Source organism: Chelmon rostratus, chromosome 11, assembly GCF_017976325.1.
Source record: "Chelmon rostratus isolate fCheRos1 chromosome 11, fCheRos1.pri, whole genome shotgun sequence".
NCBI lineage: Eukaryota > Metazoa > Chordata > Actinopteri > Chaetodontiformes > Chaetodontidae > Chelmon > Chelmon rostratus.
Genome location: NC_055668.1, coordinates 5,460,459 through 5,473,820, shown reverse-complemented (window position 1 = coordinate 5,473,820; position 13,362 = coordinate 5,460,459). Strand labels below are relative to the sequence as shown.

The window sequence follows — 13,362 nt, the reverse complement described above, 5'->3', positions numbered from 1 at the left end:
GGAGAGGATCGGCCAACAAGTGGCTCTCCCACTCTGTTATCACAGGACGCCACTGTCTGCGGTGGGCCTTTATGACTTGTTATGCCGCTAAGCCCCCCATCTCCTCACGGAGAATGCTGAATGACTGCACTACCTTGGCTCTCGCCGGCCTCATTTGCACCAAGAAAAGGAGGGGAGGAGGAAGAAAGAGGGGAGGGAGGGCGCAGGAGAGGAAGGGAGAGAGAAAGAGCAGTGAATGGCACCACAACATAACAATGCACTTGGAGGCTCAGTTGGCAAACACAGCTGGGCCAGCAACAGTGAAGCGTTTAATGAGTCATAACTCTAAAGAGACAGTGGGCTACTAAAACCACTTTTACTATATTGCAGTCTCTCTCTAATACACACAAACACAGGCACGCACACACTTTATATTACTGTACTTAACCGCATATGTTTATAGTATATGAGCAGTTGTGCATAAACTTCGCACGGATAATCTATACAATTAGCCTTCCGTCACTAATTTGTCAGGTGTAATAGAAAAACACTCACCTCAATAACCTGCTTCGAGTCCAGCCTGAAGTTAAAGTCCCCAAAGACAAAATATGGCATCCTCTCATACCGCTGGTCCGTGATCCTGAAAAACATTACAACCGGTCGTCAGTGAGAATGTTTTGAGCCACCATGGAAACCTCAGAGCTGAAAATCAGCTCATAATAAACATACACTGTAAATAGCAGTAAAGATCCTGAAAACCACGATCATGACAAGCGTCACCACGGGTTGACTTTTCAAGCTGTCATTTAATGATTCCCCTGACCTCAGGCTATTTAGTTCTTGAGGGTCACAGCACCACCTGGTGGTCTGAGCACTCTGATTAGGACATGTTCACCTTTACAGGGCAGAGACTTTCTTCTTTTAAATGCTTTATGACATATTTTCCTCACACAATGTTTTGGTCCATGAGTTTTTACAGCGTTCGTGATCTATCACAGACCACACAAGGATGGGGCAGATAGGAGAGAATTTTAGAAACATGGAATCTGAAATGCACATTTTCAAGAAAAACAGGAGATGAGGATGTATGAGTGAGGAGGGTCATACAGGTGGCTAAACAGCTTGCTTTTCGAAAAAAAACAACCCATTCTGGACAAATGATGTGCAATGACTGAGATTAAAACCTGAAACACACATGTCCCAACTATATTATCCTAATATTACTGTATTTGCCTTCTGGAAACCACATATTATGCATGTCCAGCAATATGTTCAACGTGTTTGAAACTTCCTGTGTGAAACATGTGCAACTATTTACTTACTTACTAAATCAATGAGAGCTTGAAGCAGCTCAGAGACCACACCATCCTCCTCTGGGATTTATCTGCTCTGCGTGTATCTGAATGCATGCCAGCGGTCCAAGTAAATATGCCTTCAGTACAAACTGTTCATTCTCAGCTGACACCACAATTAAATCAATAAATCTTGATAATTTCCTTTGATGATCTGCTTTGATGGCAAAGCAAATTCACTTAACTGAATTAATCAAAGGCAGACTGAACCAGGCCCAAGCCTGAGGAGATGAATCTGGAAGATATTCTCCATGTCGGTGCCGTAACCAGCGGTGACCCGGTGGCAGCTGCCTCAGAGAAAGATAACATCAACTGACTCTGTAGATTAGTTTGTGGGCGTATGGGTTTAGGCTGTGAGTGAGAAACAAACTTGCACATCCATCCACCCATGCTGCCACAGGCTCTGCTTCAGCGAGTATAACTCAAGCGACTCTGATGGTTTCCACATTTTAGTGTTTTTAATGCACTGCATGCATGCATTGCTTTTTAAAGTAAGAGTATGATATCAGAGGATTCATAGAGTATAGACCCTCTCTGGCATGGACAACTTCCAGATCTCCAGAACCTCGCCACAGCAAAAGCATCCCAGTGCTTATTAAAAAAAAAAAAAAAAACGCACCTAAGCGACATATAATTAACTCCTATGCCTCATCACCTACTTAAAAGTGGCTCTCTACAGAGCAGAGATAGGAAATTAAGGTGGACGTAGCGCAGCCTCTTGTGTAATTAATGATTCAGGATGCTTGGCTCGCTATCTCCACTAACCGTGCGGATAAATCTCGCCGTGGACTTCCCAGGCCCAGATAACAATATATTTATGGGGCTGTAAAGAGAGGAGAAGCCTCTTCTTAGTGGTGGGTCTCGGCTCTGGGCGGCTGTCGTAAAGCATAGCCACTTCTTCTCTACGAGGCAGGGACAGGGAATGGCAGGGAGGCGAAGGTGACTGGAGTAAGGAGGCGGGGAACACAGCTATTATATTAAATAGAGAGTATGTAACGTTGACATCCCATTATATTAAACAGGAACTAGATCATCTCTGTGCCCCATAGGATTTTCAAGATGGGTCAACAGAAAGATGAGAACGGCATCTAGAAGTTCATATCTTCACATCTGCTTCATTCTTTCCTTGATGGAGGTATCATCAGCTTGCAGTAACAGACTAAAGAGGTGGGACCAAATACAAATAATGAGATGCTTGGGTTACGTGTGCAAGATGTGCCTTGATAGACTCCACACAGGCAAGTGTTGTGGTTGTGCATATGGACACTTGTGGCTGATGTGACACATGTCATGCAGACCCTCGCGAACGAAGGAACGTTGAAATGGGATTTTCCTTAAGGTATTGGCATCATAAGCCTTCATCGCAGCTTAAGACAAAACAACATCCACACAATTCCTCACTGTGCATCACTGTGGACAAGATTCTGAACTGAACACTTCATGAAGAAACACTGGTGATCACATGCAAAAGTATATGCGGACTATACTGTATATGTTTGCTGTGGCTCACTTATACGCTCAAGCTGGGACGCGTGTGATTGACGACTTTACATCCCGGTGCTAAGAGACTCAGCTCTATTCAAACAGGGTTAGTGGCCAGTTTATCCCATTGGCTTGAATGGAGGGCAGTAAAATGGCTGTACACAGGCGTCAATGCAGTTGTTACAGGCGTGGGAACTCGTGTATTCTTTGTGCTAATAGACAATTTACCACATCTGCTGCTGTGAGCGAGCAACATACGCAAAGGTAAATGAAGCTCGGTTTTACTTTGCTTCGGTCGGTGATCTGCACATGTGCAGCTCAGACAACGGCACAAAAAACATAAAGTGCAAAAAAAGATAAGAGGATGGGTCAAAAGATGAATGAGAGGAAGGGAAGAGTGAGGAAGTCTCCTCAAAGACAAAAGAGCGAATGAAAAGTGAGACACGGAGATAGACAGCAAGAGTGTAAGAGTGTTTCTCCAGAGCCTGGAGGTCTTCCTCCTCTGTGTCCTGTAGCTTTATCCCTCTAACAGCCATGTCTAATACGCAGCCTGGCTGTTTTGTCTGCTGCTCCAAGGTATCAGCCACAGGTCAGAAGGTAACGCTCTGTTTACACGATCATTTCCTAAAGCACTCATGGTGACCCGCTGGTGTGAAAGTTGACTTTTCTCTTGGCCTTTGTGGGGGGAACGAAGAATTGCAACATTAGCTACAGCTACTGGGCGTGAAAGGCGCCTGAGGGTGGGGGGTCCCGAGCTTGGGGGGGGGGCCCCCCTCGCTGACCCTCACCCTCAGCGGGGGCCCCATTAGCCTCGTCATCACAGTTCATTCAAGCAAACTGTAACAGTGTCAGTGACATTCTCCCACAAAGACGCACTCCTTTACACAGTCTATAAACATGCTTCTCCTGGCCAATTCATCGCGCAGTGACACCCCTGAAAGAGCCTCTTCACAAGGGCCGTTCTCACTGAGGTTTGGGCTGGGGCCTTCCTCGGGCCTTCCTCCGGGCCGCACAAAGACAGGGGTCAGACGCTAATTTATAACATGGCCCCCAACTCTGCTCCCAGGCTCCTTAAACCACCAGCACAAAGCAACCGCAGCACATTCTCTCATTCTGATCGCACTATTTCTCTCACACACAAACACACCGAGTCAACAACAAACATGGAAAAAAAAAATCTGTGCCAAGGACTCTGAAAATCCGGACAGTCTCCCAGATAACGCTCATGTGCACCAAAATAACACATACAACACCTGCCTGCTTATAAATCCTTTCCCTTCGCCGCAGCCTCAATCCCTCACTGACTCCTCGGCAGATTACACGCCGTGATTGACAGCTAAACTGAGCCATAATAGACAGTCTATATAGGATTATGAGGGTGCAACGGGGGGCCATGTCATGATTATATTGACACGATGACTTACCATAAGTTGGCCGTTCAGATTCGACTTTGCACACAATAGCTGGGCTGAGCGCAGTCATCCATTGTAAGTAAATGTTGAGAATTCGGGAGAATGTTAACATTGTGAAGAATGTGCTGGGTGACGTCTTTCTGAATAGGCCAGGGGTGGCCGCTGACAGGACCTCTGACACCGCGGGACAGCCTTCCCCTCGTCCCCCTGTTAGCGCCCCAGCCCCTCAGTGACGCCCAGCCCACCAAGAAACACCATGCAGGAAAGATAGGGCGGCGGGGGTGGGGTGGGGGGGGGTGCAAGGATGCTGCTGCGGTCACACAGAGGTTAACAGATAAGTCAGCTTGAGCCAACAGCACTGTCAACTCCAACTCAAGATGTGGAAGATGCCTTCGAGTAAAGGTGGAGCTGACATGTTGACATAAAGTGAGGAGCAGATCTGAATCTGTGAATCTTCACTCCTTGGAAATGTGTCTAAGTGGGAGTGTGTCATTTCTGTAATTTCAGACCACCTGTACTCAAGACTGGATTACCAGAACTACATGAAAAGACAAAGATGATCAGCAAACCAGCACCAAACTCTGCCCACATGCTCTTAGAAGACACTGCTTTGTGTTGGTTGTTACTGTATTACTGAATCTAGCTTCATACAGTAGATGTAAAACTCTTAAGCAGTTTTGGCTTTGTGGCAACACTAATGAACAGAAACTGTGAGGATAAGCTACAGGTGGAAAATGTAATTGCATGAACTCTTACCACCATCTACAGTGTATGTAATGGATATGCAGTATTAGATGATCAGTAGAGTATTGACATCTCACGGGTTGTTTTCATTTTCTGGCCAACATCGGGATTTCATGTCAATTTTGCTTGTCTGCACGGTCAAAAAAAGTCAAAAAGAACAGCTGATATCCAGAGTTGAGACGGACTGGTGGCGAAGCTGTACCCGACAAACATCTCTCAATGGCCCGAGACGATCTATAAAAAGGGGGAAAAGGGGGGAGGGGAACATTCAAAGTTCTTTTCAGGTGCTGGAGAGAGATTTCTGTGTATCCCCCACCCTCTCTCAGAGTGACTGCTGGAGCTCAGGGTGTGTGTGTGTGTGTGTGTGTGTGTGTGTGAGAAATAAACAGGTTCACTATGAGCAAAGAGACACTGGGGAAGATTAACCTCTGGTCCTGCAGGCCTCCCAGGGTGAGAAGGCAGTTCAGAGTCACACAGTGACACCACATACACCCACATGGTCACATGCACGCACACACACCAAACAGTGACACTGTCACACACTGCAGTTGGTGTACGGCTGCTGCGGTGTAAGCACACTGAGGACGAACAAAACATGTGTCTGCTTGTCATTTGAAACGGACTCACTGGACACGGACATGTATGACATGGAAGTGGGGGAAGTTGCATTGAGAAATATGAACACTGAGCATAATATCTGGACACACACGCACACACAGACGCGCACACACACATGCACACACACATGCACGCGCGCGCGCACGCGCGCGCACACACACACACACACACACACACACACACACACACACACACACACACACACACACACACACACACACACACACACTAATAAATTCATTCTGGCTTTATGGAGGATCTCCCTGTGATTATCCAGTCCTCCCTCTTGCAGCTCAACATGTCTATTGGCTGGAAACTAGCCGGCCTTTCTCTGCTCTTTCAGCCTGTTGTTCTGGGAAAAGCCTAAAGGGAAACATTTAGATTGGAGGGCTCTTTGAGACGCTCTGACAGTTGACTGATGACCGTCCATAAAATGACAAAGCGTCGCTGTGTGGTGGCCAGTGCGGCCCACTGCCTCCCCATGGGAAACTAATTGCTTTGAATTGTTAACGGCAACATTATTTTTCTGCCAATCATTGCTTTTCAATGCCCCGAAAATGAGCATGAAACAAGTCTTTTCAGCGAACAAAACAGTTAAATGTCCCCAATGTTGATCAAATTAACTTCAGCACTGTGACAATGGACTATATTTGTGTGAAAATAATGGCGCGCCACAAAGGACGCCTTTATGCCAGGATTTCACAGTTGTAATGTAAAACTGTTCTCCCCTGAACCGGACCAGCCACTCTGAAAGGGGGTTGGAAAAAAAGAAACAAACTCCAATACACAAAAGGGATTTTTTTTTCTTTAAGGAAGAGGGGAAAAAAACCTGTTGATTTTATCTCATGCTATCATTTCATGGGCTCATTGAGCAGCCATGTATTCCATCCTCCAGGGAGGCCAGGGGTTTCAGCATCACTTTCATCACATCAGCTGTCTGCTGCAGAAACAAGCAAACCAGCTGAATTTTTTACTACATACAAATTTATAGCATCTTGCTCCTTTATGGCAGTTAGAGGCAGATGCTTTAACATTAATTACTTAAATTTAATTAAAATGTTCTAATTAAATTATTCTTAAAATGTTTTTTACACTGTGTGCACAAAACTGTGAAACCTTGATATAATTACAAAACAATGATTCTCCACATCAAGGCGTAGTTGAGTCAACAAGGTAAATAATGCTTGATGCAGCCCTGAACATATATGAGCTGTTTCAAAGGACAGGAAAACAAGCCGGGGATGCATTTCAAGCAGAGCTTTGCTTTGCTCTCATGGAAGTGGCCCACACATCAGCGCAGACTATAGAGCAGTGCTTTTTTGATGTGACTCAATAGTGAGGTCTGGCTGGCTAAACGCTGTTCCTTCTCAGCATTGTTCCCCCGAGGCCTTGAAGCACTTTGGAGATAAACACCGTTTAGCAGTTAAAAGGGCCACAGAGGAAAAGGCTTATCAGATGTCTTCTCAATGGGCCATAAGCTGCATTATGAGGCCTGGGCCCCAGATAAGGTGGAGGCTGAAGTTTGATGCCCTGCTGGAGAGCTCTGTCCCCAGCGCTGCTGTGTGATCAGGCTCCTGTGCCGGCTGCCTCATGGAACTCAGCTGGTGGTGTGTTCGGGAGCCCCCCTCCTCTGCTCTCCCATCCCGCAATGAGAGATTAGAGCTCAGAGACGGAGAGAGGAGAGAGAAGAGGGAAGGAGGGGGAGTTTGGCTTTAGATATTCCCCCTGTCCCTTTTCCTGCTCTGCTTTCTGGGGGTAGGAGTCAGAGTTAGGACAATGGCCAAAAAGATGGTTCCCAACCAGCCGCTGAATGGGAACACTGTTGGTGGTAGCGCTTCATTCAAAGCCCGGCCCGGGCACATTGTCCTCCCAGATCGGCAGAGGAGAATGGAGTTTGCTGGTGGCTGCCAAAAGGTTAGCAGCCTCTGTGAAAGGACCAACCCATTATTCACTGCCCTTTACAGAGCCCAAGCACCCTTTGTGCTCCTCCTCCCTTCCCTCTGCACCGCCAGCTTTTTCTCACTCCGGTGCTCCGGATCTGCACCCGATGGTTTCCCCCAAAGCGAGCGACTGAGGCGCGATGCCACCACTATCCCACCCCTATACCCCCTAGCAAGGAATACCGGGGCTGCCGGAACATACAGCGACCTCCCCACCACCACCTTGCCTCGCACCACTTTCCCCTCATCCCCACCCCTGTCAAAAAAGAAGCTTTAAATGATATGGCCCAGAAGTAACAACAGGGTTACCATTCACGACACAAGGGGATTTATAAAGCGGGAGCGTGGAAACTGCCACTCAGCCAACACAACTTCTATTCAACCCCCTCAGCCACACAACTGAACCCCAGAGATTCCTCTATTTTGGTATATTTAGAAGGGAACCTTTAAAAATTAATCAACTTAAAAAGGACAACGAAAGACGAGGAAATAAAACAAATATTCCAAAAAAACGCTGCTTTCTGTGTGAATCATCAATGAAACAGAATGTGAAAATTCACGTATAAATATCTGCTTATTCTGATGCTAGCAGCACTTCTAAAGCAAGTGGGGACAGGGGCAACAAAAGCGTCCTCGAAGGGCTCAGTCATTCACATGCAAGGATGGGACGCTCGGGACCACTTTGTAAAACCGCTGTCAATAAACACAGTTCGTTTGCATCATTTTTATTCCTGTTTAACACAGCAACAACAACTTCTTGAAATCAGGGTTGTGTGGTGAAAACACTAAAAAGAAACTCCCTTATGGCAGTAAATCCAGGTAAGTTACAATGCAATAAAAAATCCAAAAGCTGCCATATTCTTAAACACTCCAACTTCCCTGTCCATTAAAGGCAGACCATTCTTTCATCAAATCAAGAATGAAGTACAGGTAAAATATGACCTCGTAGAGAATACTTTAAAAAGGGCCTCATAATTCATGCACATCGGAAAGCCTGGTGATAATGTATGCCATCCATATATGCATGTAGTTATTCAAAGTGGAGGCGGCAGGGAGCCACGCTGTGCATTCTGATGCCGTCTGAATGGGAGGTCACCTGTTGTGAGGCTGCTTCCGGGCTTTTATTCTGTGTTAGCATGACCAGGTAGGGAGCAGGGGTTGCACTCTCTCATTCTGCTCTGCTGCAAATGGATATCCTATAAATCACATTAGCGTGGCCTATGAATGGACAGCCTGCCCTGTTTGTATAGAGGCTGGCTTTACTCAGTCCAGAGAGAAGAAATCTTTATCAGTGCTATTAAGACTCCCAGAGCCTTGCCAGCACAATTACAAATGCTAAAATTATTCTAAAAGTTGATCCCCTCGGGAGCACGAATGTGCAAATGGAATGGCAGTCTGCCTGTTGTATTATAACACATCGAGTACAGAAGTGAATGAACATAAGTTGACAAGTAGACCTGGGAGCTGAGCTCATGGAGCGTCCAAAACAGAAAGGGTTTTTCCTCTGGAGAGCATGACCGTGACCAAATTAGGATGCAGCCTTTGGGGACCAATATAATCCATTGCAAATGTAAATCAAACTAATTTCAAAATACTTGTAACTGTACGTACTGCAACGTAACATAAGTGTTTTTTTCAAGGGAAAATTTTGACCTGATGGCAGCGTTTGAGGTCACGATCGCCAGACTCATTCCTTGTGTTGGAGAATTTTGATATCACGGCAATCTGACCAGGATTTTGCACTGGACAGACCAGGCTCTGTAAAATACTTCGGTCACAAGTGGCCAATCGACAAATAGCTGCATCCGTTTGCCCACCAGCAGTTGGACAAAAACGGAGATGAATGTAGGATTACACTACAAAAAAAAGAAAAAAAAAGAAAAAAGAAAATGCTGAACAGTAAGGAGGAGCCAGAGAGAGGGACAGAAAAAGAACAGATAAAGAGTTGGGAGTTCACAGACCGTGTAGTGAGTAAGACCCCCACTTTTACAGAAAGATGTAATCCTGCTGGTCTCGGACTGAAATCTTCTCCGCTGTACCTCCACTGCTCGGTCTCACTCTAAGCCTCCATTTCAATATCAATACAGGTTTTTCGATGCCGAGCAGGACCAGACTGTGGACAGTATCTACTACATTTTTCCACATAGTTTTAAACATTGTAAAAAAACAATTTTTATATTTAAATTTGTCTTTATCTTTTGACAGCAATAATATGTAAATCATCTTAAGTATAAGGCTTCATACCTGAAACACTCATTTCTCATTTGAATTTGAGTAAATGCTTCTCAGTTAAGAAATGACATTCTCATAGAGAATAGAGAAACACTGTAAACTGTGATGAAGTCTGGCTACATCTAAGTCACAGTGGACACAGGTGTGTCCACAGCGAGGGGGCGGCTTCAACTTGCCTCTTTATGGTCGTATCTAAATAAAAAGACAACTATGATGGCTGGAGAACGTCGTCGTTCCTTGATCTAATCAAGAATACAGAGAGAAACAGAGGTGTTGGCCGGTGTGTACAGTACCTGTCTAGAACGTAGCCCAGCGCCTTCTGCCTGGTCCCAGAGTAGACAGACGGGCTTTTCTCCCAGGCCACCAAGTTGGAAGCATCGTGGAAAAGGTGGATGTTGACCAGATCAAAGGCACTGGGATGAAAGAACACAGTCTGAGTGACCTTCTTCAAACTGAACATTTGCTGGTCTGTAAATAAATTACTCATCAACTGCATTAAGCTCACTGCATGTATTTTTAATGAGAGTCTGGAATCAAACTCGTGCATACAAAACGTGTATTGACTATTGCTTTACGGCTGACCTATAATTGAATGCGTTGAGAATTAATCCCCAGATATATTTGTGAATTGAGGCATTAGATGAGCTTTTGATTAAGAGCGTAACAATTAGACAATAATAAGCCTTTTCCATCACTTCTAGACATTATCGGATATTTCCTGATGGTATGAAACACTCCTTGTAAGGGGGATAAAATAAACGCCACATACAAGAGCAGATATCCCTGCGAACAAACAGTAATCTGCTTTCTTTCAGTTAGTCCTGTCAAGGAAAAGCAAGACAGCTCAATGTACAGTGATGAACACCTCCCTGCTGATCCTATCAATCTGGGCTGTTTTGTTAGCATGGTGTCAGGCAGGGTGACCCAGAGGAATTGGTCTTATCTCAAGAGGTTTTATTCTGCAGTGACATCCTGAACAAATGAATACATGCATGGCTTTGGCTATCTCTGTCTACTCTATCTCTGATCTGATCTCCCTATTCTTCACCAGCCTCTCTCGCTCTCTCTCTCTCTCTCTGCCGCTCTTGTCAAACGCCATGCCCCTATTAAATGCTTACTGTTTCAGCTCTTCATGTCAGCCTTATATTAGATTACAATCCCCGTCTTCCACCCCTCAGCCATCCCCTCCCTCCCCGATCCCCTGCTCTGCACGCTGGAAGCCAGCGTTTGTATTCATTCCGCACAGGTTCAATTGCATGTAATGTTTTTTGTCATCTGTCATATGCAACTGCTTGACTAACGCGATTACGTCTAATCAAATCCCTGCTTGCTTCCGTGGCACACTGTCCAGAGAGGGTTCAGCTATGCAGCTCACTCTCCGTCTGTGCGGTCTATGATAACCACTGAGGCTTATGGGTAAAGCCAGACATGACTGACATGGTTAGATCTTCATCTCTAATCGTGAGACAGTAGTAATGACTCAGGGGAGGGCTGAGGTGATGAGGTGGCATGTGTCATTGCAGGGACTTATTAATAAAACTTACCAGTCAGCCAGGGCCCATCGAGTTCTGATGAATCCCTTTCTGGACCACTTGCACTGCAAAACACAGAGACTCAATTTAGCATGACAACGGCAGGGTTAGACATAGGGAAGGACTCGCCTGTCATCAGCAGGCAAATGAAGGATATAATGTCAAATGTTTCACAATAAAGTAATTGAGAGTCCATCATGTGGGAGCACAATCTCTTTTCACAACATAAAGATGAGCTGAATTTCCATCCAAAACAAGTACTTTCACTTTTGATATCTTAAATATATCAATACACACATGGCCCTACTGCTTTTAACTAAGTAAAGGATCTAAGTACTTCTTCTGCCACTGTAGGTTAGACAATCAACAACATAATTGCTTGCCAACTACTGTATGTTCATAATCAATTACATTTTTCAGTCAAAAATGCCAAACAATCCTAATTCCAGGTCCTCAGCTGTGAATATTTGCTGCTTTCCTTCTTATTGTGTGTTAATAAATAAAATATTCTTCTGTCTTGGCTGGTTGGTCAAATTTAGCAATTTAATAACATTAAGTTGGACTTGTGGTGGGGATCACTATTTTCTAACGTGTTATACCCCAAAACAATAACAGCTAAATTGAGAAAATAAATTCCCTTTTTAATTGATAATGTAAATAAATGTTAGGTGCAGCCCTAAACCAGTGGAACACACCTATCATAAATTACATGTAAAGATTCTTCATCTCAGCAGGAAGCCTTTATATTTAAAGCCAGCTAACAGAAATGTGCACATTCTTCTCCTCACACAGATTAACTTTGTCAGTGCTTTGCAACATGTCTGATAAACACTGCAGAGACATTTTTTATGGATGGCTTTTTTATACAGAACCTACGGTGACAGTCGTACAACATGCACAGCAGCATGGAACTCAGTGTGTGAACGCTGTGGACGGCTAGTATACATCTGCTTGATCAGCTCCCACCAGCCTCGAGTTAATTATCCAATCACAAGTCCAAAGATCTTTCTCAAACAGCACATGATTCACCATGAAGCTGGTTATTAAATGAGAGACAAATTGATGTTGCGAGTGTTCTCATTCTGAATAGATAAATAAGTCTCTTTCCTTCAGCCTCTCTTTTTCTGTCTGTCTCTCTCTGATACTCCTAATGGGGAGTTAACTGCAGTGATGAATAAACTAATTATGGGCCAGGTCACATAATTACAAATTGACTAATTTTATTTTAAAAACTCAGATGCAAATTAAAAGGCTAAGAGGTATTTGATTGCGTCTCACATCCTTCAATCTGCATTAGTACGAGATTAACTGTATCAAATTGAATTACATTAGCATACTTGAATTAATCCATACTGCCTCGGCAGGATGTATGGGCCCAATTATAACTCGCTGTCCAAATATTGTGACTTTGAATCGGGCAAATGGAATTAGATGTGAGTGTCACACTGCAGCATAGCAGATGGACCTCACACTTAAACAATTACAGCAATATGTTTTAAACAAACTGAACGGGAATATACCGAGAAGATCAACAAAGGCAACAAGGGCCGAGTGTTTAAGATAAGTAACCACACTAATATGTTTATGTGCACAAAATGTACATTTATATTCAACACAGTAACTATATTGCATAGAAAAGTGCACCACACTCCACATGTTTGTTGATGTAAAGTTGAGGAAAGAGAGTGAGGAGGATGAGGAGGGACAAGATGAAGAGTGAGTGTTTGGGGGTGGGGGTGGGGGGGGGTGGACTTGCTCAGTGCCCATACAAGCTCTGACTGCAGCCAGAGACATTTAATCTCGATTTAATTTAAAGAGCCATTAACTACAATCGCAGCATTAAAATCCATCACTTCCTTGACACCCGGCCCCAGATTGCCCCATTTCCCCCACGTATGACTGATTGACCCCCCGCTTCATCGCTTGCTTATAAACACGCTCACAGCACACAGCGAACACGCAGCGGCCATCCCAGTCGAGAGGAACAAGCATCTACATGCCAGAAAGTTTTAAAAAAAATACACCCCGCTATCTATTTCACCCAATTGAAGTGCTTTTATTTTGTAATAGG

The 13,362-nt window shown here is 44.6% G+C and overlaps 1 protein-coding gene across 2 annotated transcripts in view; it reads right to left on the bottom strand.

Annotated features, from left to right (window-relative positions):
- The window catches only part of LOC121614197 (inositol polyphosphate-5-phosphatase A), a 132,290-nt gene that overhangs the window by 36,193 nt on the left and 82,735 nt on the right, over window positions 1–13,362 (bottom strand). For both annotated transcript variants that reach the window (XM_041948004.1, XM_041948005.1), the window contains 3 exons: window positions 11,304–11,356; window positions 10,053–10,172; window positions 535–619 (listed from right to left, as the gene is read on the bottom strand). In XM_041948004.1, coding sequence (XP_041803938.1) covers window positions 535–619; window positions 10,053–10,172; window positions 11,304–11,356 — 258 coding nt within the window. The remainder of the gene's footprint in view (window positions 1–534; window positions 620–10,052; window positions 10,173–11,303; window positions 11,357–13,362) is intronic.